The 27,981-nt window shown below is 46.8% G+C and overlaps 1 protein-coding gene across 1 annotated transcript; it reads right to left on the bottom strand.

Annotated features, from left to right (window-relative positions):
- Window positions 1–247: 247 nt before the first annotated feature.
- OXTR (oxytocin receptor) lies at window positions 248–27,981 on the bottom strand. The gene is made up of 3 exons (XM_029601448.1): window positions 27,806–27,981; window positions 25,752–27,080; window positions 248–2,478 (listed from the first exon to the last, which is right to left on the bottom strand). The coding sequence occupies exons 2-3, from the start codon at window positions 26,680–26,682 to the stop codon at window positions 2,228–2,230; spliced, it is 1,182 nt and encodes a 393-aa protein (XP_029457308.1). The 5' UTR covers window positions 26,683–27,080; window positions 27,806–27,981; the 3' UTR covers window positions 248–2,227.

The following is a 27,981-nucleotide window of genomic DNA, read 5'->3' as shown; positions in this document are numbered from 1 at the left end:
ACTGCAGTCATAAGCGAATTTTGCTGAGTATGAAAAGGCCCCAAGTGGTGATATTTGATTTGGGAGCACACAAGCCCCTAGGCTCTCATTTGCCCTATTTAAATGGCCAACATTATGTGTTCAGGGAATGCGCAGCCAAAGAGGAGCCACAGGGAGCCAGCGCGCACCAGCAGCCAGTAAACAGAAGCATCTGGTGTGTCTGTAAATTATCAGAAACGGCAATACAGGGACTCCAAACAGCACAGAGAAATGTATAAACACAAACTTTATGTGCATATCTGCTGTATAAAACAAAGTCTCTTTCATTGCTTTGTCATTAATACTCCTTTAGATATGGGTCTGTTCAAGACAAAAGTGCACCTGAGCAATAAAGAAAAAGAAAAACGTTGTTCTGAAATAATCCGACGTTTTAGCAGGGAATCAGCTCTGCTGGAGGATCCTTCTCTAGTGAGATTTCGGAACAAAGAGACCGGTGGACAAAGAAGAAGACAGGCCACAGAACCAAAGATCCATTGTGTTCACACCGCTGGGTAGGAAACTGTAGCACTATCACTTAACACTGCGGAAACATTTATTTAAACAAAATTCAAAAACAGCTGCATGAACACATAGGTGAGATTGTGAGCAATTGTCAAAGCTTCACGTGTAGTACATACAGGAGAAGAAACAGCTTTCCTGATCTCCTCACCGGCCTGAGCCCCTGCTGTAATTTTGAGATTTTTTTTAAGAAAGCGATTGAATTAAGATTTGTGAATGGACAGTAGCAAGGGTTAAGCCTTGACCATTGCCGCTGCTGCCCACAAGTTTCACCTTTCTCCTAATTCTGCCCCCTGATATGTTACCACTGTCCGGTAAATGCATGTGTGCTTTTCAGTTTAAAAAAATGACTTTGAAATTTGTATCCAGCTTTTAGCTCCTGGGATCCTGGCCAATCTCTGCCTTCCTTCCAGCCCTATCAGATAGAAATTTCTGGAGAAAATACCCCGCAATAGTTAGAGAGCCACTAAATAGAGGAAAGAAGCAGTGCCAACTAGTGCATTCCAGCTTTTAAAATGCAAAAGAAATAATATTTGTCAGTAAGTTGTTCAGACTTCTGCAAACAGCACAACCACAGAGAGGCTGTCTAATAACATCAAGGAGCGTTTCAGCAGATCTGGGTTTCCTGTGCTGAAATGCTTATTTAAAAAACATTGCTTTGGAGGGGGAGAGTGGGGTGTAGGACTCCAAACATCCTATTACTCCCCTATAGCAGGGAAGGTGAATCTATAGTAACCAGGTCAGTACCACAAGATCCCAAGATGCTCAAACTCTAGACCTTTCTTGCCACAGATGCTGGCAACCTCTAATCTAGTGATTCTGGATATTGGCAGTTTTATGGCACCTGAGCACCAAACATGTCCCTTCACTAGTGCATATCATGTCATTTGGAAGCCAATAGTCCGGTTTGACTACCAGGTGTCACTTCCTGAGTGAAGGGGAGAGTTCTAGAGCACGTCCCTTCCCTTACTCCTTCCCTGTAACACAGGGATGTTGCCTTCCCTTAGACCCTGTTTGCACGGTGCATAAGTTTCATGAAAAGATATATATCTTTGATGAGCCTAACCCACCTCGTTCTGTGGCATGTGCTCCCATCCCCAGGGTCCCATCCCAAAACACTGTTGCCCTGTCCACTGATGCTGCCATGGGATTGGAGTCCCAGAGACAGGCAACTAGAAGGCCCTGCTTCTTCCTTAGCCAATCTTCAAATATTTCAATAATGGTTAATAATAGGAATGTCTTGTTCCAGCAGTGTCGCGGATTGACTGAACACCCGTGCTGATCTGTGGTGACAGTTCTATGGAGGTGTGACACATTTTATTATGTCATTCCCTCCGAGAACGACAATGTAATACTGTACAGAGAGATGTCACAGAACAGTGTGCAAGCCACGCTAACTTATCAGTGAACTGGTGTCGTTGTTGGACCAACACTACTCACCCGTGGTGAAGAGAGGTTTAAGAAAGTCAAAAGCCAGTGGTAATTGTTCCCCTTTCACTTTATGCAGGCTTCCTGTTCCTGCCTGAATTAAATAAAAACTTCACTTCTGATATGTACACACACACATATATATATTATATATTATATGTGTGTGTGTGTGTGTGTGTGTGTGTGTATACACACATACAAACATATATAAAACAGATATATCTGAATCATCATTTTCTTTTATACAAATAGTTCTGAGTCCTCAGGCTGTGGATGGCTGGGAGATACTCTTTTGACTGGAGCTCTTGTGGCTCAGGACAAAAGTGGAGGAATTGCTCTTCCTGCTGGTACTCAGCTCGCTGCCTTGCTTCCGGGATTTCAGATAGCGCGTGGAGCAGCAGAGAAAACGCTGGAGCAGGTCGTGGAACAGGTGGCCGGTGAACAGCATGTAGATCCAGGGGTTGCAGCAGCTGTTGAGGCTTCCCAGCAACATGGCAATGATGAAGAGGGAGGCTGCAGGGAGAGAAGGCGAGAGAATGGAAAGGTCTGTGATTAGGGTTATGTAAGAGAGTAGAATAGACAAAGAGTGGGGCATCAGCTGAGCCAAAACCATGGGGGGGACACAGGGGTGGCTCGGGCAACCTGCTGCCTGAGGCGAGGTATGCGATAGTGCTTCCCCACCCCCACCTCCAAGCCACGGCACAGGTTAATCATCGAGAGGGCCAAGGGGGTTTCTTCTCGGAGTCTGGCCCTGTCAGTGATTTGAAATCCTGCAAGAAGAGGGAAAGCAGGGCTCAGAGTTCCCATAGGACTGGCAGATGGTGATAGGAAGCTGGCGACCCTGCCATACTCCCAGGAACCCTATCACCTGCCTCCTATGTTTCCTCAGCATTTGCCCCCTGGAGGAGTTGGAGATGGGTGAATGGTGGGGGTCTGTGTGTGTGTGGTGGATTCTCTCCAGTTCAATGCAAAGGTATTAGGCGCACTAAGCGAAAAATGTATAGCCTCACGTCCCCCTCTTTCCCCACCCTCGCCACACACAATTGAAAATTGTTCATTTATTAATAAGAGATTTTACACGAAAAAGAACATTAAGAGTTTGAAGTAAAAATATCAAAACCAGAAAACCCTTAAAAAAGGACATTTGTTACCCATACGGTATTAGGCATCTATATTTCAAAGTGCATTTGTTGTGGGCCTGGCCCTCAGAAAACCATTGTTTATCCCTGGAATAAGCAGCTTGTACTCTCTCTACCTCTTGGGATCCTGCCAGTTACTTGTGACCTGGATTGGCCACTCTTGGAAACAGGATACCGGGCTTTGGTCTGACCCAGAATGACAAGTCTTATGTTCTTATGAATGACAATTACAATGCAGTAAACGTCCTATTCCAAAATAGCATTAAATGCCAGCACTCAAACAGTAACAACCCTACCTATGAAAAGGCGACATTAAAAATATTGCACGAGGCCCTAGAATACCAATACACCTCCTATTAAGAAAACAGAACAAGCTAGGCTGCTATGGATTCCTACATAAAAATACATGCCAGCAGAATACCTCACCTCTGTCATACATCCAGAACACAGAGGGACCCTCACCAACAGGGGCGGCTGAAGGCAATCTGCTGCCTGAAGCACGGAAAGAGATGGCACCCTCCCTAAGGCATGGTGCACGTCAAATCAGAGAGAGGACAAAGGAGTAGGGTTCCCTTTGGAGTCTAGTCCTTTTGGAAAATGTGAAATACTGGGGAAGGGGGAGACAGGGTCGCGTTTTCCAGATAGAGTGTTAGTGATATTTCTAGGAGGCTGTCAACCCTCTCACGCTCCCGGGAACTCTACCACCTGCTTCCCACCCCCCTGGGGAAGTGAAAGATGAGTGAATGGTGTGTGACACACTTTCTCTGGATACTGAGCACCCTAGGAGAATCTTACAACCTTATATGCACCCCCCAATCCTCCACACACACACACACACAATTAACAATTGTGCATTTATAATAACATATTTTACATGAAAAAGGGCATTCAAAGTACAGTCTTCTTGAGGTAACAACATCACTTACAACATGTATATTATATTTACATGCACTGTTGTGGTGCCAAGCAGAAAATCCTGCAAAAATACTAAAAAAGATACTTAGAATCCTTATGGTATTAGATCTATTGTAAAGTGTTTTAGTGTAAGCTTGGCCCTCAAAAAGACATAACTAAACTGAATTGCAAAATTACAATACCTCCCTTATCAAAACAGAACTAACTGCCAGCACTCAAACAGTAACAACCCTATATTTTAGCTGTTATTTCTATTTATTTATTTATTTATTTAAAACATTTCTATACCGGCCTTCATGAATGGGATTCATATCAGGCCGGTTTACATGGAACAGGGGAAACCAGAAGTAAAAATAAAACCAAGTAAACATAAATAAGAAAGGTCGAAAAATCAAAGTTACAATAAACAGGGGTATTGAACTTGGGAGCTAGTGTAGCTAGGAATAAGTGAAGTAGGAGTAAGAGCGATAGAGATTAACTAGGTAATTATCAACTAATATGTTATGAAATTAATAGATATTAAGTTCCTTATTGAACTTAATATCTATTGAATGTTTTATTGTATTTTCCTATTTATTGAATATTTTATTGTATTCTGATTGTAAACCGTTGTGAAGGCTATGCCGATGTGACGGTATATAAAAAACAATAAACTCTAAACTCTATATATGAAAAGCAACACTGCAAATATTACACCAGGTCCTAAATCATCAATACACCTCCTATTAGGACAACAGAAAAAGCCAGGTTTCTTTAGATCCCTACACAGAAACTATAGGATAGCAGAATACCTCACTTCAGCCAGACATGCAGAACACAGAAAGACCTTCACCAAATACAGAATAAAGAAACCATAAATAGCAAACAGAAGCATGCAGACAAAAACTGAATTGGAAACCACAGCATGACAGACTCTGTATGCAGTGCAACAATGGTAAAACAGAAACATCATCATTCGTCATAAAAAATTAAATAATGAAATCAAGAAATATAAAACAGAAATCATAATAAGAAAAACATACTAAGAAAAAAAAATATTGCAAAACAGCTGACAAATAGAACATTTAATTATTAAACTCATAAAAAATGTTAAAAATTTCCCAAAAATCAATAAAATATTTGAAAAGAGCAGACACATGAAATAACATTTATTTATTTATTTATTTATTTATTTATTTAATTAAGGGTTTTTATATACATTGTTACACTTCCAGCAGCTGTGTAGTCTCCCCTCCACCGATGAGCCCAGCTCTGAACTGCACTCTCCAGCACGCCCCTGGTTTCTTGCCTCAGTCAGCCCTACAGACTCTGCGCCAGCAGGGGACCTCCACGAGCTCACTCCCCTGGCTGGCCAAGTTTCTCTTGCCTGCTTGCACCTCGCCCAGACCCCAGTCCTATTTGAGTTCTTTTCAGCTCCTTGCTCTAGCCACCTCTGTCTTGTAGCCTTTCCAGGCCTTTTCTTGCTTCACCTTGTGGACTCCGGGCCTTCTGGTTTATGTTTTGCCTGGTCTTGTCTTGTGGCCTTTGACCCTTCTGACCTCAACCTTCCTTTCTTTTCCTTATGGCCTCTGGATCTTTGGGTCTTTCCTTGTTTGGGCTATTCTTGACGTCAGGCCTAGCCTTGAGGCCTCCATAGGTCTCTTTCTGACTCTCCCTGACCATTGACATACCAAGGCCTGGCCTAGCCCTGAGACTTTCCTTAGCTTCTTCTAGACTTTAGGCCTTTTTCTGTCTTGCCCCTTGGGGCTTCCCTGTTCCACGGTCTGTGTTGTCCTTGTCCTGTCCAGTCTTTGTCCGTGCCCTAGTCTCTGTTCCAGTGTTCCTGAGTTCCCTGTTCACCTACATTCTGTTCCTGCATTCCAGTTCACTTTTATTTTCACGCAGCTCCAGTCCTTTTCTGAGTCCCAGCCCACTCTTACCTGCACGCAGCTCCAGTCTGTCCCTGTGTTCCAGTTCTCTTTTACCTCTGCACAGCTCCAGTCTGTCCCTGTGTTCCAGTTCACTTTTACCTCCACACAGCTCCAGTCCATTCCTGTGTTCCGGTTCACTCTTACCTCCATGCAGCTCAAGTCCATTCCTGAGCTCCAGCCTAGCCTGCACTCTGTTGCTGAGCTCCAGCCCTGCCTGCTCATCGCTCCTTGCTCCAGCCTCACCCGACTGCCTAAGTCTAGCCCTTGCCCATCATGCTATCCTGTGCCACTCTGGAGGTGGTGTCCACCACCCTTCCCCAGGAGCGAACCCGCAACAAACATGCAATAATTAAAACTAATAAGAATAAAAGAAATTCCCCACTTCTCCATACCTGGGAACTTTTGATTTCCAGTTATGGATTAGTGGGGGAAGGGGAGGCTTCACACAGACATGATCCTCTCTCTCTTAAAGACACTAACAAAAATATATTAATTACCACACACGCATGCTCACTCATGCTCTCACATGCTCACACACACACACATACACATACACTTCTCTCCCTCTGAAACACACAAGCTGCAGCAGCCTCCATCTTTGGCCCATGCAACTGATGGGACTACTTTTTCCTCTTGGAGCATGAGCTGATGCAGCTGCTTCTCCTTTTTTTACTGGTCACACAGAGCAATGCTGCTCCTGCTGCTTATGGCTGCAGCGATTGTGCGTCCTCCTTCCGACCCACGCGGATCCATGTGATGTAACTTCCTCGCCTCATCCCATGCAGTCCTGCCACTGCTATACTGCCCCCAAACTGTGGCACGCCAGGCAGCTGTCTAGTCTGCCAAGTTCTCCTACCAGCCCCACACTCTCTCCCAATCACATCCCCCATGCATTCTTGCTCCCTTTTATTTCCCTCTTTCTCTTCCTCTCTTCTTACTCACTCACCCCCTTTCTTTTCTTTCCCTCCCCTTCCAAATCAACCCCCTTCCTTCTGATACCTCCTCCCATTTTCTTCCCTTCCACTTCCTCTCACTCACACCTCAGCTCACTCACAACACCCTCTCCTTCCTCTCACCTAACCTCCAATCCCTTTCCTCCCTTTCCTTCTCACTGACCTCTTCCCTCCTCTTTCACATCCCTCCCCTCCGTGTTCACCCATCCCCTTCCTCCCCCTCTCACTTACCCCATCCTTTCCTTCTCATTCAACTTCCTTGCCTTTTCTTCCCTCCCATTTTCCACTCACATCTCCTCCATTCCCTTTCCTTCCACTCACTCACCCCACCATTCACTTTCCTCGCTTCTTTTCTCACTCACTTTCCCCTCCCCCGCCCTTCCCATTGAGAAGGAAGAGGAGGGGAGGACAGAAGAGAGGAGGGAAGGGAAGGTAAAGTGAGATGGGGATTCTCTCTTTATCATACTCCCCTCCATTTCACTGCCTTGCTGCCGCTGCCTCCTCCTCACATAAACTCTTCCTGCTCGAGAGGAGGAGGGGTGGTGTCTCCACTATTGCCTCCTCCTTGTATAGCTCTTCCTGCCCACGGGGGAGATGACCCCATGGACATGTCAATCAAGTCACGCTGGCAGTGATGCTGATGGTCCTAAATGCAGGGCAAGGCAGCTGCAGCAGGAGTGGTTTGGGGCATTTTTTGCTGCCTCAAAAGTTTGGTGCCTGAAGCAGCCATCTCACCGTTCCTCATGGTAGAACCACTTCTGCTTGCCAAATACAGAATAAAGTGGCTATAAAGTATAAACAGAAACATGTAAATGAAGCCTCCCGTCGAGGGAGAGTTGGTGGGGAAAAGAGCATGCTACCAGTTAAGTGAACTGCAGCAGAATAATAAATGGGCAATGCAGCTCTGTAACAAGAGCCACCAGCCTAGGAAAGCCAGAGCAAGACTGAAAACGATGCCAGACCCCTTACTCATCTATTGAATAGATGAGTCAGAGATTCAGGTAGGGGAGTTACATGTCACAGGCCCCTGACTAATGCTGTTAACTTATAGTGGAACTTCATTTAAAAAACAATGGATTGCAAAATCTTAAGTTATAGAACTTTGACTGAAAAAGCTTTAAATTGCAGACTTCCGACTGCGAGAGGGATTCATGGATAAATGTACTGAAAACCCATTATATCAAACAAAACAGATTCTCATCCTGACTAGCAAGATGTGGGTACCTAGATCTCACACCAGAAAAAGAAAAAGGCCAGGTAGAATGGAAAAGTTTGTACTTGGTCTCTTTCCATACTCCTGTCTGAGTTTTAGCCTTATGGTTAATAGGAGGTAATCTTTCCAGGCTGGGTAACAGTGAATGGCAGGCTATGAGCTTAGCTGAGGTGGAGTCACTGAGCATTGAGCAACCATGAGCCTAGTACAGCTGTAAACCTGAGGAAAGGAAAGCCCTCTTGGCAAGGAAGAAAAGCCTGAAGACAGCAGTGGATCCAGAGTGAAATTGGGTACCCCAGGAGGGTACCCAATTTCACAGATCAGCAGATCAGGAGAAGACATTGGGTCCACCACGAAGACAATAAGCCCAGTGGTAGATCTGGAGGTGGAGCCAGGTGCCCCAGGAGGGTGAGTTCCCCAGTGGGAGATCTGGAGGTGGAATTGGGTCATCCAGGAGGGCTTGGACCCCAGCGGCATATCAAGAGGGGATGTTGAGTCCACCAGGTGGACAAGGACTCAGCGGCAGAGCTGGAGGTGAGATTGGGTTCTCCAGGAGGGCATAGTCCCCAGTGGTGAACCAGGAGCTGAAGTCGGATTCCCCAGAAGGGTGTGTACCTGTTAGCAGAGTGGAAGTGGAGCAGAAGAGACAACAGCAGTTTAGACACAATGGACCTCCTCCCCTGCCATGGCCAGCAATGCCCACCAGCCCAGTAGCATCTTTTCACATGGGTGAGACTTGGGGCAAGGGGGAGAGAATATTGATACTTGATTAAGTGGGAATGCAAGAGGTCCCTTCTATTCTATATGATGATATTCTGTGGGGACCAACACACCAGATAGTTAAATGTTCTTGCTATCTTGTAGAAATGTATATAGAAATGTATATAGTTGTATAGGTAAGTGTGCTGTCTGATATCCTGTTAGCGATGTATATAGTCATGTAGAAATGTATATAATCAAATAGTCTAATAATCCTGCCAGCCCTGTTCACAGTCCAGTTTGTTTTCCTGAGGTGAAAGGAGGGAAATCCCACCCACTAACACCTTCTTCCCCAGATGAAGGCACCAGGCTCCAAGAAAATGAGGACTGACAGAGTCTGCACTAGGGGAGATCCCACCAGGTCAGTCCCGGACCTAGGAACACTCTGCAAGGGAAGCGGTCGAGGGGGCATTACACAGAAAAATACTAAACTGGAAAAAGCAAGAAGCCTGATTCTGTATGCAGTGCAACAATGGAAAAACAAAAAGAACATCATTCCTCATGAAACAATATTAAAATCAAGAAATAAAACAACAAACATAATAGTAAAACTATACTAATAGAAAGAATAAATGTTTCAAAACAGCTGATAAACAGAACATCATTCAATAATGAAACTCAAAATGTTAAAAAAGATCTAAAAAAGATCTAAAAAAGCAATAAAATATTTCAAAACAATAGACCCATCAAATAACACTGAATAATTAAAACTAAAAAAAAAACCAAAAACGTCTCCACTCTCCATACCTGGTATCTTTTTATTTCCAGTCACCCTAAAATTATCATGGATTGGGGGAAGGGAGCTACACAAATTTAATCCTTTCTGTTATACAGACAAATTTTATAACACTCCCTCTCTCATACACACACCCATGCTCTCACACACCACACACTCCTTCTCTGTCCCTCACAGACACACACATTCATACTCACACATGCAAACAGGCTCGCTCTCTCACACACACACACATTCATGCAGTCACATTATCTCTCTAAAACACATACACACATATACAGGCTCTCACTCACAACCTCTGTCACACACACACATGCACACAAGCTCTCACACACACACACATGTATACAGGCTCTCATATACCCTCTCTCACGCGCATGCATACAAGTTCTTTCACAACATACAAATGCACGCACACACACACATACACACATGCACACAGCCTCTCTCATACATCCTCTCTCTCACACATACATTCAGGCTCTCTCACAACATACACATACATAGTTACATACCCTCTCTATCACATGCATATAGACTCTCACAACACACACACCCTTCTCACAACACACACATGCTCTCTCATACAACCTCTCTTACACACACACACACACACACATGCATAGAACCTTTCTCGGAACACACACACATTGGCTTTCATTCTTTCTTATGCACACAATTTGTCTAAAGGCCTTCCCCTCTGTTCTTGGGCTGCAGCATGATGGGGTTCACCATGGCCCAGCCAGGCCTCATTCTTCGGGCTGTGGCAAGATGGGGGTCTGCACAGCACCATCAAACCTTGCTGTTTGGGCCATGGTGAGATAGAGTCCACTATATAGCCCTGCTGAGCCTCACTCTAGTCTTCAGCAAGGTTGAACAGCTGCCACAGGAGTGTTTCAGCCGCCTCACTTTCCCTTATGATAGAACCATTCCTCGGCGCACAGGAAAACTCCCAATACAGATTACTGCCTAAGCTGCTCCAGGTTTTACCAGGAGCCTAATTTGCTACATCTGAATTTCTCAGCTGATCTGAAACAGCTAAGAGCTCTTTACTTGCCTAGCTCCTGTGCAGTAGGGGACTAAGTAGCTCATTGCAAGATCTGGAATGTCTGCCTCTGGTTTGCAAGGGCGTTTTGTTCTCAGCTGGTGAGGACATTTTCAAGGAATCCAGCTCAAGATAGGAAACCGCACAAATTGTATGTGCATATGTTTACATAAATATACACACATACCATGCACGCATGGTGAGAGACAGAAATGAAGAGAGTGAGCCAAAGACATTAAGGATTGGATGTACCAAGCATTTTCCCATAGACATAACATAAAAGAAACCCATTAGCACATGTGGCCCATATAGTTATACACATCAGAGCAGCCTTAGGCATTCCTGCTATCAACATTTAGGTCTGGATGTAGAGATAAATTCCAGATGTGAAAATCCTGCTGTTCCCCTGTCTATTCTGCATGAATACCAGTACAATGGCTGGTTTTCTTGCACTATCTTCCCTGATTTATGCTACTCTAAGGCCTCTGATGGGCAGAACAGCTGGATGGTTTGGTCTTTCTCTGCTCTCATGTTTCTGTGATTTTAGCACTGTGGGATTATTTTTTGCCATCAAGACATGAACCCTAAACCAAATAATCTTCCGAAACCCTCCAGGGAGCTTCTGCTGACCTTGCTGTGGGTGACAGAGTATTTCGGTAACACAGGTGACCCTCTAGTCACAGAAGCAGTGACTTAAGTCCATCTGAGCTGTCAGTGCAAGAGCAAAATGGAAAGGTCTGATCTGATGCTCACTTCCACCAGGATTAGCAGGAGAGAAGGAGAAAAATTATTACCAATTGGGAGAACTAGAGGAGGGAGGGGCATTTGTAGTGCAGGACAGAATGGGTGGGAGGGAGGGAGGTAGAGTATTGCAGAGTGGGATGGAGACAGGAGGGAGAGGACTTTCGTAGAGCAGGACTGAGGGAAGAGGAGAGAGAGTATTGCATTGTGGGACAAAGGAAGGAGGGAAAACTGCAAGCAGGATGGAACAGGAAGGGACATTACTACAGAAAAGGAGAGAGGAAGGAGGGAGGGCAGTATTGCAGAGCAGGACAGAGGGATGAGGAGGGAGGGTGGGCCAGTATTGCAGAATGGGAGAGAGGAAGGATGGAGGGAAGTACTGCAGAGGGGAGAAGAGGAAGAGAGGAGTATTGCAGAAGAGGGCAGAGGAAGGAGACAAGGAAAATACTGCAGAGGAGAAGAGAGGGAGGATAATATTGCAGAGTGCAAAGAAGGAGGAGGGATTACAGGATGTAGTCGGTTGGATGCTGGACTGTTTTTTAAGTTAGATACTCATATTTGCATCTGGAAATATTATTTAATGCAGGATGTTTCCCAGAAAAAAAGAATGATGTCCTGCATGTTCTGATTAGGTAAAGGAGTTGGAAAAGATGTGATGGAAACGTGGACCCTTGAACTGAGGTGGAGTTGGCACAGCCTGCAGGGAGGAGCCCTGCAGGGGCCCATGGTCGGCAGGCAGAGTCAGAGGAGGAAGAGGCCCAGCTGGAGTTCCGCCTTTACCAGCGCACATTCCCCTCGGGTTGAGCTTTTGGGTGCTGGAGCCAGCAGATCTTAGGTGGGGACCTCTGCTGAAGCAAGCAATGATCAGTGGCAGGCGGCATTCAGGAAGGTCCAAGAAGCAGGCAATGGTCAGTACGGTTATCTGTCCGAAGGGCAAGGCGAGAAGGCAAGGCACACTGAAGAACGGACTGAAGATGCTGAAACTAAAGAATGAAGACTCAGGAACTGAAGAGCGTGGAGAAAGGAATGCTGAGGCAACTCACGCTACCAGGCTGTAGGGAGACCTGTTGCCGAGGAGCTGATGGACTGTCAGTACAGGCCTTTTATGTGCCTGTGTCCATGATGTCATCAGAAGGCGCCTTGGGCCTTTTCCCTCTGTGGACCCTTTAAATGTGATGATGTCGGGCGCGTGCGCACCCCAGGAGGATGATTATTTTATGATTTTTCGTCTTTTATACTAGAAGCTTCTATTATTTTTATGACTTTTATGAATTATTGTTACTGATAATATGTGATTATTCTTTTTATTACTATTCTTTTATTATATTTTAAGTACATTGTAAACTGTTGTGATGGAATGTTTCCTAAACGACAGTATATAAAACCCGATAAATAAATACATTTAAAAATGGTGGTGGCAGCAGTTTGCCACTTTGGAGCACAACGACCTGCCACAGAGGGGCCAGGCACACTGCACTGTTCATCCCAGGAAGACTCCCAAGCATGCAAGTGCACACACACAAACACACACACACACTCACATCACAGGCAGCCTCCCATTCACTCACACACACATAAAGACCAGGCAGTCAGGGTTCATGGGTCATTTCTCCTCCTCTGCTGCTGCTGCCAGCCTGTTTCTTCAGTGTGGAGAGCAGCCATTCTGCAGCTCCTCTTCCTCTGCTGCCCCCGAGGAAATACAACACTCATGGTGCTAGCACTTCCTGTATTCTCGCGAGAATACAGGAAGTTCTAGCATTGCGAGTTTTGAATATAGCGGGTCCAGCACTGGAGGAGGAGCTGCCAAATGGGTTTCCTCTGCTGTGGCCTCCTCTTCTTCTGCTGCCGATGGGATCGGGTCCACCGGCAGCACCACAGACTTTCTTCTTCCACCGCTGGTGGGATCAGGTCCATCGGTGGCACCATGGACCTCCTTCTTCAGGCACTGGTGGGATCGGGTCCACCAGCAGCAGCACGGGCTTCTCCCTGCTCCCGACGCCGCCCCACCGGGTATGCCACCCTGTGCAATTGCACGGTTTGTATACCCAGTGGCGCCAGGCCTGGATGAGACGAGAACTCCACTTCCACCCTGCCAGGTGTGCCGCCCTCTGCAAATGCACAGTATGCGCATCCAGCCACGCCGGGCCTGATGCTTACTGTGTGTTCCATTACCATTGGCCTGCCATCACTGACTCCAATCTGAGTGCCTGGGGAGCGGCGGATTCCCGATAAAGACCGGCCCGAGGATTCGCCACCCAGGCTGGCCCAGGAGATACCACATGGTCTGCAGAGTGCAGTTGCGTAATGGCCGCGCTCGGCAGACCGCGTGACTAGCGCGATCAGCCCACCAGGGGATGCCCGATCCCCCGATAGGCCAATCCGCCCCTGTGCCTGGGAGGAAGGGAAGCAGAAGAAGGTTGGTCTTTTATACTGATTTAGCTTTTACCTGTGGATATTTTGTATTCGGGGTATGTGTCAGAATACAGCTCTGCCTTTGATCTTCTTTAAATGTTGTTGCAAGGGACTTCCTTTCTTTAGTAGCAGCTGCATTTGAAGAAAAATATGTAGCCTTCGTCCTGTTCTGGACCTGGGCATGGAGATGGCCATAGACTATGCAAGGCCCCATGACCTCACGGGGTTCCCACATAGAAGGGAAAGGTTCACCCTTTTCCGGGCCCTTAAGAGGGTTTTGTTTTTTTAGGTGGGCCGGTTCTTCCTGCACACCAGTCAAACACCATGTCCCCACCCTGCTGGCATGCCGCTACTCTGCCCTCAGTACTGTGCCTCAAGAAACTGAGAAAAAACCCCAATAGCAGCAGATTAACTCCATGTAATTCCCCAATGTAAGACCCCAGCGGGTCCCTTTATTTTATATACCGGCAGCCCAATGGGAGAAAGTAGAAAGGAACTGGGTGTTCGAGAAGAATCTGAGAAGGGGGGACAAACGAGGAGGGAGACACAGAAGAGCCCAAATAAATGAGAAGAGAGGAGAGAAATGCACATTTCCGAGAAGTCTTGAGTTCTGCTCACCATGAGATTTCTGTAGATTAGGGGGGAAGAATGGAGCTGGGCAGGGCAGCGCAATGAACTTTCTCTTTTCCCACTCCTAACAGACAGTCATTCTTTTACTCTTCACTTTTTCATTTTCTTTAATGCAAGTTGAATGTCTGCAACTATGCCATGCTAAACATGAAAAGATTGTCCTCTCCCTCCTGCCCATCATGAACTAAGGATCCCCAGTGCTTTCCCTCTCTCCCCAGATCTCCAGTCTTCTGCCTTCTTCCCCTGCTAATGCCTACGCTGCCCCCAGATCCCCCTGCCCAGATTCACTAGTGCTGGTGCCAGGGTCACCAAGGGGCAAGGACCCCGATGCCACTCCCTTCCCCCATGGCCATCATCACTTTTTCATCTACTGCTGCACCCACCCTCTCCCAGGTAGCTGAAGACTTGATCTCCCCCTCCCCCCCTCCCCCAACCATCGAAATAAGCATCGGACTAACTCCTGCCTCAAATGCTTCTTAAGTTTTCTCCAATCCTCCTCTCTCGGACTTTCTAGGCTGTATCCGAGGCTGTGCTGGTGCCTTTACCAGAGCACTGCAGTCCCCTTCCAGTCCTTCCTTGGTGGGGCGTGTGCCTCGATACAGGGAAAAACTCATCCACTGCACATGAGTGGGCACACTGGCAGGGAGGAAGAGGGAGAGCATGGCAACAGAGCGGAGCAGGGTCTGGCTGACTGCACAGCATTTGCACATGGGCTCTGTTTCTGCTGCAACACCAGCGCCAGCTTTAGGACAAATGATGCCTTGCGCAAAAACTGTTGATAGCGCCCCCTCCCCTTCCAACTGATCTCTCACTCACTTACCTACTCCCTTCCTTTTCCTCTCACTCACTCAACCACCCCTTTCCCTTCCCTCTCACTCACTCTACCACCCCTTCCCTTCCCTCTCACCCACCCCTTCCTTTCCCTCTCACTCACTCAACCACCCCTTCCCTTTCCCTCTCATTCACTCAACCACCCCTTCCCTTCACTCTCACTCACTTAACCACCCCTTTCCCTTCCCTCTCACTCATTCAACTACCCTTTTCCCTTCCTTCTCATTCACTCACACCTTTGCTTCCCTTCCCTCCCACCCCAATCCCTTCCCTCTCATCCCTTTCCCTTTCCTTCCATCTCACTCAACCCCTTCCCCATTACCCACTCATCACTTCCCTTTCTTTCCCTTCCCACATATCCTTCATCCCCTTCCCTTTCACCCACTCACCCCTTCTCTTCTTTTCCTTTTCATCCTCTTCCCTCTCACTCACTCATCCCTTCCCTTTCCTCCCTTTCTTTCCCTTCCCTTCCCACATACCCTTCATCCCTTTCCCTTCACCCACTCGCCCTTCTCTTCTCTTCCTTTTCATCCTCTTCCCTCTCACTCACTCATCCCTTCCCTTTCCTCCCTTTCTTTCCCTTCCCTTCCCACATACCCTTCATCCCTTTCCCTTTCCCTTAACCCACTCGCCCTTCTCTTCTCTTCCTTTTCATCCCTCTCACTCATGCCTTTCTCTTTCCTCTCTTTTCATCCCCTTCTCTCACACCCACTCACTCTTCTCTTTCCTCTCCTTTCACTCCCGGTTGGTCCTAGTCTCTTTTTTCCACTTTCCCCTTGTCAGTCTTTTTTCTAATTCCTTTTTCAAGGTCTCTTTTCTATTTGTTTTTTTCTCTCTCCTTCAGTCTTCTTCCCTTTCTCCCTCACACATCAGGCTTCCTCACACACGCACACACACACAAGCTTTCACTCTTACATGCTGTCCCCCCCCCACACACACACACACACACTCTCACAGTCTCACACAAACACATACACTAGCTCCCACTCCCATACACACACATACAAACACACAGGCTCCCAGTCACACTCACAGGCTCCCACTCCCACCCCCACAGGCTCCCCCTCTCTCGTCCTCACACACATAGGTACTCATTCACATACTTTCTCAGGGCCTCTTCATCAGCCAAGGTCAAAACCCTTCTTTGGCCACCATGGGATGGGGTCTGCGACAACCCTATCCTTCAGCCACCATGATTCCTTTCTTCTGCCCATGGGGTATGGGAACCCTGCAGACACATCACCACCAAGCTGCTATGGTTCCTGTCTTCTGCCTGGTGGCGGTGGGAACCCCAAGGGCACATCATCACCATGTTGCCATAGCTTGTTCTTCTTGGCATGTCTGCAGCAGTGTCCCCTACATCTCAGCCCCCAGGTGATCACCCATAAGCCAGCTCCGTGTGGCATCCAGAGATTTCAGCATTGTCTCCAAAGCCCCAGAAATTAATCTGCAAATCTAGAGTCTCTGGGCCAAATCCAGAGAGATCCAAGGTTTGGAAATCCAAGGACAGGGCAGATGAAGAGGACGCTGGCAGAAGAAGGAGACGGAGAGTAGCCTTGGGGATAGTAGGGAAGAGGAGATGGAAAGGAACTTAAAAGGGGAGATAGAAATGAATTTAAGGGAGTGGCACACAGTGAGGTATCTGAGGGAGAGGAGGGGAGACAAAGAAGAGCCTGGTAGGTGGGGGACAGATGGAGAGGAACCTGGAAGGAGCAGAAGGGGTGAGAAAGGAGGAGAAAGAGCAGAAAGGAAGATGAAAGTGAAAGGGGAAGGGGATGATGATGTAGCAAACCATCTGCACCTCCAACCTCGTTTTAAAATTCTCCATCTACCCATGTGCGATCAATGTAAAATTCAGATGAATTTCTTTTTCCTTGGCAGCCAGATTGACAAACAGGACAATGTGCTTAAGCAGGACATAGGACAATTTAAAAGCAGAACTGTCCTTTGCAACACATGGCACCTGACCACCCTCCTTACCGGCAGTGTTTTGCTGATAAAATGTTCCGCTCGCACAATGACTGATCTGCAAGTGTTGCCTGGAACTGTGAAACCTGCTGAACCACTTTTTTCCTGGCCTACTAACCTCAGCCCTCTCCCAAACACACTCTGTGGTGCAGGCCATACAGTGCATTCAGCCGAGCACACTGTTTAACCTGTGGTTGGATGCGCGTTTTGGACACGCGTCCACAACACCCTATGCTATAATGGGATTAGCGCCCGTTTTCCGTGCTGATTTTTTTCCAACGGCCCCTCTGTGTGTGCTTTTCTACAGCTGGCGTGGCCCCTTCCATAATTTCAAACATGGCCATGTTCTCCCTCTATCCCTCTCCTTCTATGCCATTCGTTCCACTCGGGTGCAGGGGTAGCTCAAATGTCTGTACAAGACTTGATCAGCTGTAGGCCTGGAACACATTTTGGGTATTTTGTAGCCTCTCCTCACTCAATTTGCTCTTCTGAACTGTAAAAGCAGTACCAGGGTAAGTGAGCCAGAATGAGAGCCCCACCCCCCAGCTCACTGCACCCCTGAGGGACCTCGCTGCAGAGGGAGGGCACCAGCACACAAGGAAGTACAGACACACAATAGCCAATGCAGACACAGGCACATTAATTCCTCTGGGGTGTGTACACGCAAAGAATTCACCAGATATGCCACATTCCTTTTTTTACAAGAAACCCCAAGATATTTCTGTTCAGTGCTTATTACACCGGTCAAATTCCTCTCTGAGGAAAGCTGGTGTGTTACAGAGTGCAGAGAGGGGAACTCTCTACTTTATGTCGGACAAAAGCTGTGCACCTCTTCTCTTGCCCTGGCATGGAAACCTCAGTCCTTGGTCACTCCCCACACTTCCGAGGTATCCAGGCTGCTTTCCAAAGGCTTGCACTGGTTCAATGTTTGAACTGCAGCTAGAAAGTCTTTCAGTGAGGTTTTAAAACATTTGCATGTGTTATGCATCAGATATTATTACTGTGCAGAAGAAGATGGAGAATCGCTCTTTGAAGCTGTGAGAAACAATAACTCTTTAATAATTAAGAACATAAGAAAATGCCATACTGGGTCAGACCAAGGGTCCATCAAGCCCAGCATCCTGCTTCCAACAGTGGCCAATCCAGGCTACAAGAACCTGGCAAGTACCCAAAAACTAAGTCTAATCCATGTTACCATTGCTAATGGCAGTGGTTCCCTCTTTTGCAATAAACCTTCCCTGCCAATTTGTTAGCAGAAGATGCAGCACGGCTGGGAATCCGCTGGGAAAAGAGTCTAAGACCTGGAGGAAAGGAAGAATGAGGGAATATCCTACTGGATGTAATCCCCGGAAAACATTGGGAGCTTGGAGTTTTCCCAGGCACGGCACATCAAAGTTTAAAGGAGAGGGATGGATACCAGCAAAGGCAGCGAGGAAGTCGTCAGATTGGGGGGGGGGGGGGGGGGAGGGGGCACAGAATTAAAAAGAAACCAAAGGGAAGAGCAGAAAAAGTTGCAAAATCTCACATTTTGTAAATATACAGGATGCGTCGTTGGTCCATGTTCTCTGTGTTTACAAGAAATATTGGGATTTTTCTAGCAAGCAGAAATAAAGGTGGACACAAGTTGTGACATCTTTTTGCTGGACTATTATAATTTATCTGTAAGTTAGTCCAATATCAAGGTCCCACTTTACAACTTATCTGTAAGGGTGTGGAGGAAAATATTTGCAATTCGGTTCTGTCTGTTTCCAGCTGAATTTCATTTTGGGAGAGGGGGAGTTGGGGGGGGGGGCGGTGTTCAACATTTTGGGATTATTCTTTTTTGCAAATAGCGCACACTGTTTGCTTAAATGAATTATCCTAAAGTTTTCAGACACTTCCAGATGAGTAGAGTCGATGTTCCAAATCAGTTGCAATGAACCAAACCGAAAATCAGCTTATTTGTTGTATATATTTTTTTTCACATTTGGATCATCTGAATGCACATCCTTACATCTTTGTGGCCCTGATTTCTAGTGTCCAAGCAGACTAAACTGTGTCAACCTTGCACCTTTACTCTAGCGAGCAGGAAATCCTATCTTGACCTAGGGCAGCAGCTCTGCCGTGCCTGGGTTTCTACCGGTCAATAACGCAGCGCTGACCTGGGAAGGAGAAAGGCCAGAGGGCAGATGGGCAAGACAGAGAGAGGAGGACGAAGAGGAATGTCCCAGTGACACAAAATGGGACTTCTAAGCCCTTGGCTCTGCACCTCTGTCCACGGGATGGGAAAAAACCGGGAATCTGGCAACACATCTGGAAAAGTCTGAGAATTTTGTGAAGCATAAGAGTAGTCCGTCTGCCCTTCCTATTATTTCTCTTCGTCTGTCTGTCTCCCTTTTCTCACTGTAAATGTTTGGAGCCAGATCTCATCGTCTTGGGGAAATCTTTCTTTCTTTCCCTGGCGCCAGTTTATGTTACAATGTGAACCGATATGATATCCTGGATGAATGTCGGTATATAAAAATTTTAAATAAATAAATAAATAAATAAATAAAGTTGTATTTTTAAAAATCCAGTTTTAGTAAATGGTAAATGCTTGCACGTTTCTTTCCTGAAGTATGTGTCTTTATTACATTGGATCCCTCCATATTGCAGTGGGCATTTGTCCTCCCTAATAATTCAGACTCTATGTGGTTCCCTTACACCATGATCCTTTCCTTTCAAGTACATTTTGATGTTTATTTGTTAAAATTCAATAAACAATTAAATTGAAAAAAAAACCTATTTATTTTTGGTGTACATTTTACTAAAAAAGAAAAGAAAAAGGGGTTTCTTGTCAGTTTTTAATAAGTCAAAGCAACATGGGCTTCCCCTAAAATCTTATAGAAGGGAGGAGGAGGAGAGGCCCTGGCAGCAGCTGTTAAGAACACGCTTAGAATATTCCACCCTGATGAATGACTTAAAGTTTGGTAGCAAGGTGATATGGTAAATGTATACACAGTATAAAATGTATACACAGTATAAAATGATTTGCATAATTTGGAATACAATGTCTAATGCATACTACTTTGATTATAAAAATGTTTTTTAACTGCTAAAGATATTCCTGTTAGACACTGTATTGTGCATTTGTAAATACTTTGAACTTATCTGTAATAAAATAATTTGTAAGCATCAGCCTTTCTCTGCCTCTGTTATTCTCTTGTCCACTCTCAGCTCTTCCTTTGTATTCTTACCTTCTCTCTCTCTCTTTGTCCCTTTTTATTACCCCCATTCTCTTCTACTACCGGATAGCAGTGTGTGCTGCTGCTGCTTTCACAGGCTAATTTAACCTCAGTATAAACCACTGGACTATTACTTGTCTACTTATTATATGGGACTTCGGAGCATCTGGGGATTCTGGAAGGGATGACCACCCTAGGAGAGGTGCTTGAAGGGCTCACATATTTCTGACAATACATAGAGGACTTGATGCTGAAGGGGTTCACCTAGTAAACCTTCCACTGAGATATGGAAATCAATGCTCAGACCAGCTCAGCTGAGTTTAGTATGGAGCTTGGTCAGGCGAAGGGGCAGAAAGTTGGGAACTCTGGATGGCAGATAGTGTGTGTGTGTGGGGGGGGGGGGGGGATATGTAGTGACTAGGATCATAGAGTGTGTTGGACCAGGCTGGGAAGCCCTTGGAGGGGATGCTGCATATATTGTATCAGTTCCTATACTTACACTTCTTGTTTTCTGACCTCTCCCCATGACCTTATAAGGATGAGATGGGAGTAGGGCCCAAGGAAAACACCTCTAGTGTTATAGTATAGGGTAAAGAGTGAAGCAGAGCCTAGGAGGTTTACCAGGACACATTGGGAACTCCTTTAGCATTACAATAGAAGGGTGGAAATGGAGCAGAGCCCAAGAGGTTACAGGGACACAAGAGTAATCTTCTAGTGCTTGGGTGGGCCAAAACCAGTCCATCTCCCCTGTCCTTCCAGCCCACCTACATCCCACACACTCCCTATATAACCCGGCCTGCTGCCGTCCTCCAGCAGCCTGCCTAAGCACCTCATCATCAGCGATGGCCCATAGTGGTATGCTAATGTGTGTGACATGGGCCATCGCTGATGATGTTGAGCTGCGCCCCAGGTGGGCTGCTGGAGGACAGCAGCAATGTGTTGGCATCCTGCATGACGCTGCTGCAGAAGAGGAGGAGGAGGAGAAGGATTTCACTGGCTGGAGAAAGGCAGGTGTGTGTGCACATGCCTCCTGTAGAGATAGCTGTTCCTGGGCATGTGCTACTAGCACAGATTATCAGGAGAATGGCAGGAGATAGAGTAGGAACAGGAGGCCAAAATAGTAGCAGTGAAGAAGGATCACTCTCGCAGTTGCAGCTCATCTCACTCCAAGTGTGCGAAGAGTGGGAAGCAACAACAAGAAATGGAGTTGATCATGCTGAAGGGAAAAGGAGCAGGTAAGGAGGCGTTCGACATCGCGGGAGAACAAGCGCAGCCAGCAACGAGAGTTGAGTTCCCTATCCCACTCCAACATGGCTGTATCTTGGAGTGAGTGCACCGCCTATCCACCCAACCGTATGGGCATGTTCGGGTGTCCAGTGAGCAAAGAGCAGTTCTGGCCCTCCCGGCAGCAGGGGCAGAGAGATTCTGCTTCTGCCTCCCCAGGTTAGGCCTTCAGTGCAGACCATCCAGTGGAGCTCGGGCTTGCTGCAAGACGAGAAGCAAAGAGTAGACAGATGGGAGGTGGTCACCCAGGGATGTGGATCAGTGCAAATGTTCCATCCACTTCTCCCTCCCCTATCATGGAAAAATTCAGAGATGTACTGAGGAGGTAGGGTGTGGGGGAGGGCAACAGAACTGATATGTGCTACATAAGTCGAGGAAAGGTCTAAGGTGCAGAGAAAAATGGCATAGAGAGTAAAATTACTTTGCCAAAGCTCATTAAGTTCTTTTTCGACTTGTAGCAGAAGCGAGCATGAGAGAGGTATGTAGGTGAGAGAGAAAGAGAGATCATATGAGAGAAAGGGGGAGAAGTGTGTGTGTGTGTGTGTGTGTGTGAGAGAGAGAGAGAGAGAGGGAGAGAAGTGTTGGAGGGAGACAACATGTGAAAGAGGGAAAGAAGTATGTGAGTGACAGAGTGTGTGTGTGTGTGTGTGTGTGTGTGAGAGAGAGAGAGAGAGAGAGGGAAAGGGGTATGTGAGTGACAGAGAGAGTGTGTGTGTGAGAGAGAGGGAAAGAGGTATGTGAGTGACAGAGTATGTGTGTGTGTGTGTGTGTGTGTAAGTGAGAGAGAGGGAAAGAGGTATGTCAGTGACAGAGTGTGTGTGTAAGTGAGAGAGAGGGAAAGAGATATGTAGATATGTGAGTGACAGAGTGTGTGTGTGTGTGTGTGTGTGTGTGTGTGTAAGTGAGAGAGAGGGAAAGAGGTATGTGAGTGACAGAGAGAGTGTGTGTGTGTGAGAGAGAGGGAAAGAGGTATGTGAGTGACAGAGTGTGTGTGTAAGTGAGAGAGAGGGAAAGAGGTATGTGAGTGACAGAGTGTGTGTGTGTGTGTGTGTGTAAGTGCGAGAGAGGGAAAGAGGTATGTGAGTGACAGAGAGAGTGTGTGTGTGAGAGAGAGGGAAAGAGGTATGTGAGTGACAGAGTGTGTGTGTGTGTGTGTGTGTGTGTGTGTGTAAGTGAGAGAGAGGGAAAGAGGTATGTGAGTGACAGAGAGAGTGTGTGTGTAAGTGAGAGAGAGGGAAAGAGATATGTGGATATGTGAGTGACAGAGTGTGTGTGTGTGTGTGTGTGTGTGTGTAAGTGAGAGAGAGGGAAAGAGGTATGTGAGTGACAGAGTGTGTATGTAAGTGAGAGAGAGGGAAAGAGATATGTGGATATGTGAGTGACAGAGTGTATGTGTGTGTGTGTGTGTGTGTAAGTGAGAGAGAGGGAAAGAGGTATGTGAGTGACAGAGTGTGTGTGTGTGTGTGTGTGTAAGTGAGAGAGAGGGAAAGAGGTATGTGAGTGACAGAGTGTGTGTGTGTGTGTGTGTGTGTGTGTGTGTGTGTAAGTGAGAGAGAGGGAAAGAGGTATGTGAGTGACAGAGTGTGTGTGTAAGTGAGAGAGAGGGAAAGAGATATGTGGATATGTGAGTGACAGAGTGTGTGTGTGTGTGTGTGTGTGTAAGTGAGAGAGAGGGAAAGAGGTATGTGAGTGACAGAGAGAGTGTGTGTGTGTGAGAGAGAGGGAAAGAGGTATGTGAGTGACAGAGTGTGTGTGTAAGTGAGAGAGAGGGAAAGAGGTATGTGAGTGACAGAGTGTGTGTGTGTGTGTGTGTGTGTGTGTGTAAGTGAGAGAGAGGGAAAGAGGTATGTGAGTGACAGAGAGAGTGTGTGTGTAAGTGAGAGAGAGGGAAAGAGATTTGTGGATATGTGAGTGACAGAGTGTGTGTGTGTGTGTGTGTGTGTGTAAGTGAGAGAGAGGGAAAGAGGTATGTGAGTGACAGAGAGAGTGTGTGTGTAAGTGAGAGAGAGGGAAAGAGGTATATAAGGGAGAGAATGAGCTTTAAGTGGGCCTGAAGAGTCTAAGCCTTAGGGGGGACCCCTCCCCTAATTCATGAAACTCTAAAGGGAACCCCCCCCCCCTGCCCCTGATACAAATGGGAACAAGTAATGTGCCCCAGTTAAAAAAAAATGTTTGCCCACCCCTGCTCTAGTGTTGCAGTACAGGAGTGAGGGAGCTACAGGGACACAGAGTATCTGGGAGAGAGGAAAGCAGAGCCCAGGATATTACAGGGACATGGAAGAAGTCCTCTAATGTTACAGTACAGGAGTTAGGGGAACAACAATACATAGGGGTGAAAATGGAACAGAAACCAGGAGGATCCAGGAGCGGGGAGGGGAATTCCTCTAGTTAACATGATTTGTTTATTATTATAGGCGGAATATAAATATTTGAAACTAAATAAATAAAAGTTTGTGGGCTACGAAGGCAGCAGAGCACAGTAACGTATACAACATGTGGCGGGGAACTGCGCTAGTGTTTCCGTGCAGGCTGAGGGAATTCCTTCTGAGTGATAGGGGCGCAAACAGCTCCTGGGAGCTCTTGCTGTTACATCGGTATTAAACTCTGAAATCGTCATTTATATTGTGTCTAACCAATGACTGCTATTCGGGGTGAATATTGTGGGTGCCTGTGTTTCTTGGTCACTTTTCTAGGATCCAGTTAATGAAGCATCACTGTTAATTTCTTTGCGTTTTAGTTATCGCCTACAAAAGAGCGCGAGGTGATTTACATTAAAAAAAAAAAAAGAATGTGTAAGGTGAATACGCAGTTGGGAGGGACGATGGCACTTGCACTGCTAGAAAATGAATTCACAAGAAACTATTAAACAAGTCGCGTCCTGCCTTGACGCACCCTCTCCAGCTGCTGCCAGACCCATCCATCATCCCCTGTTGGAAAGAAAAAAAAAAAAGCAGTGCACCTACCCTGAGAAGGGGAACGTGCGATGAACGAGCCCCATGCGCGCTGGGGGCTACTGCTCAATTCATTAATGTCCGCTGAGGAACTGCCACTGCAGTCTCAGTGCAAGAGACCGAGTCTCTCTATGGGTTAAAATTCACACAGAGGCGGCAGCCCGACCAGTTGAAGGCTCCTGCTGCTGTTGTTTCAGGTTCAGGTTCCCGCTGGTCTGGTACCACTGGACCCAGAGGTCTGAAAATGGGGGCACAGCCCTGCGCTTGGCCCAGTGCTCGCAGACCCACTCGGTGATGGCCACCTGCCGGGTCCACTGAGGGATGGAGCTGCATTCGGAAAGGGAGAGCTTGGATGAGAGGCACCGCTCATAGCCGAACATCTGGGAAGCCAGAGGTTTAAGAAGGCAAGGAGGAGGGAATAAGAAAGGACCAAAAAACGGGTCCACCTGCACCCCTGGCTGCTAAGCAGAGCCACCACCATAGGGACCTCTTTAATGCTGCGATGGAAGGGGATTGCCCAGAGTTTAGCTCTAACTAGGAAGAATGTAAAGTAAGGAGAGCACCAGGTAGCAAAAAAGACTTGCAAAATTAGAAACCAGGTCTGCTGCGTGCTTCTCTGCCAGTGACTTCAAGGCATTCCCAGGGCTCCCTCTCCTCCCCAAGCCTTTCTTCTCTTCTCCTGGTACCGGTCCCTCTGCAGCATCCTCTCTTCTGCCCCCCCCCCCCTGCACGCTGCTTTCTGTAGCTGACACTTGGCAAATCCCAGCACAAGCAGCAGTGGCGCAAACCTGCTTAGCGCACGTCAGCTCATGGTAAGCAAACAGCACGTGCTAAGCACATATCAGCAAAGAAGTAATAAACAGAAAAGCAAAGGATCTGTGGCCGGATGGAGAGAGAAAGCACCCAGCACTGTTCCAGCTCTTATCCCCGCTCTGGCGTCCCCAGTATATAGCGCTTTCATTATCATAGCACCTCAGGTTAGGGGCTGCTGCCCGCACAAAACTTGCCAAAATTAGATAATCGGGTACAGGAGCAGCTGTACGCCGCAGTACTTATCAATCAATACGCATGAATTAGTAAAGAGCAGAACACTTACTTTCTTTTGGAGCATTTTTGTCCCAGACAGACCACATCTGCACAAAGAAGAAAGGCGTCCAGCAGACGACGTAGGCTATCACTATGATGAAAGTCATTTTGACGGTCCGGATCTTGGCTTGGGAAATGAGTTTCACGCTGCTGACCCGGGACAGGGCAGTTTTGCGGGTGGAGGTGGCCGTCAGCTTCATGTTGGTCTCGCACACCGTCTTCAGTTTGATGTTTTGCCAGATTTTGAAGCTGATCAAGCCGTAGCAGACGCTCAGGATCAGCACCGGGACGATGTAGACGGTAAGGGTGATCCAGGTAACGTACGCCTTCAGCCCCCAGGGCTGGATGAACTCTGCCCAGCAGTCGTACACCCCGTCGCTCACCTCCTTCAGGTAGAAGATGTGCACCTGCGGGATGCTTACGAAGAAACTCAGCAGCCAGGTGAGGATCACATAAGCTCGGTCTGAGCGCCGGTGCAAAGACCTGAGCGGCTGACAGATGGCCAAGCACCTGTCCAGGGACATTAGGAGCAGCATGTAGGTGGATGCGAACATCCCCACCACCTGCAGGTACTTCACCACTCGGCAAAGGATGTCCGGTCCGTAAAACCGGAAGGTGATGTCCCAAATGAGCTGGGGCAGCACCTGGAAGATGGCCACCATGAGGTCAGCAATGCTGAGATGCTTCATGAAGAAATACATGCGGGAGTGTTTGTTCCTGTTGATGTGGATCGCCAGCAGCACGCACAGGTTGCCAGTCAGGGCTAGGAAGAGGATGAGGGACAGCACGGTCACCTCAATCTTGGCTATGTCCTCATTCCTCTTCAGGGGATCCCTGCTGTTGTTGGCGCCTGCAGCCCTGTACTCCAGAGTGGAGTTCCTGAGCGAGCTGTTAGCAAAAAGCCCCCAGCACTCATCCTCCTGGGCACACAAGCTCTCCATGTCTCCCCTTCTCTGCCCTCCAAGGTGGACTGAATATGGGCTGCCTGCTTTCTAAACGCACTTCCTATAGTGTTGCTCTGGAGAGATCATTTTCTTTTCTTTTAAGGTTTTTTCTTACTTGAAAGACAGTTCTATGATGATGTTGCTTTGCTCCTTTTCATCTCGGAATCTTTCCTTTATTTTAGATTTTCCATTTCTTTTCTTCCTTCGTCAATCCCGTCGTGGCTTACTTTCAGCTCTCTCTCTCTCTCTCTCTCTCTCTCTCTCTTTTTCTGGGTCCTCCGAAGATGAGAAACAACAGGAGAAGGGTTTCCCTACCCAGCCCCTCTCTCGGATCACCTCCTACCCCCTAAAAGCCAATAGGAACGGAGAGATGAAACAGCAAAACCCAAGAGTTCCTGCAACGAAATACATCAAAGCATTCTTTTAAACTGAGTTCTTTTCTTGCAAAGAATTTGTAATCTGCTTTGAAGTGCATGAAAAGCAGAATACAAATAAAATAATAATAATAATAACAGAAATGCTACATGTGGTCTTTACTATTTTAAATCGCAATCCTTGAAGTTATTGCAATCAAAGACAAGAGCATGCAAATGCCCCCAAACATTTATGGATCTGCTAGAAGGATCCTTTTTGTGAGTATCATTTGTAGCAGACACATCAAAGTTCAAATAAAATAGCAACAAATCAATTATACATTGCGAATCATATTCCAATCACTCATACGGATCCCTTCAAGAATACACCGAGCACCTTCTTAGGAAGGTTTTTCTAGTGTCATTGCTTCAGTGGGAAATAAAAGCTGAACAAGTCCATTACAGTCACATTTTGAAGGCTAATTCTTTCTAGATTCGTTTTCTGTGAGAGGGTTTCACTTCGTGGAGACAATCAGCTGCCGTGCAACATCCTCGTTATTAAGGTCCAGCATTACATTAAAAATCTAGCGAGGCTGGAGCACCCGGGATCTGTTTTACTGCATTCAGCTCTACAACTCTGAGCAACAATATCTCATCTAGGTTTTAGGAACGGGCACAGGTGTGCAAGCAGATAGAGCGGGTATCCTGCAGTAAAACTTCTCCTGCTACCCTATCACTGAGAAAAGAGACATGCTTTGAGTTCTTACCTTCTCAATAATACACGTTTTGGCATTTCGGGTACTTTAAATCCAGCCCATACTTTTAATATGAATGAAAGATCCGTGGTGTGATAGCTGCAGCCACCTTCCTGCTTGTTTAACAGCAAAAGGCAATGCAAGTTGCACCTTCCTCGAAGCTTCCCAGGAGGAGTCAGGCTGCAGCT

This window comes from Rhinatrema bivittatum, chromosome 4 (genome assembly GCF_901001135.1).
Source record: "Rhinatrema bivittatum chromosome 4, aRhiBiv1.1, whole genome shotgun sequence".
Classification (NCBI taxonomy): domain Eukaryota; kingdom Metazoa; phylum Chordata; class Amphibia; order Gymnophiona; family Rhinatrematidae; genus Rhinatrema; species Rhinatrema bivittatum.
This window is presented reverse-complemented; position numbering and strand designations above follow the sequence as displayed.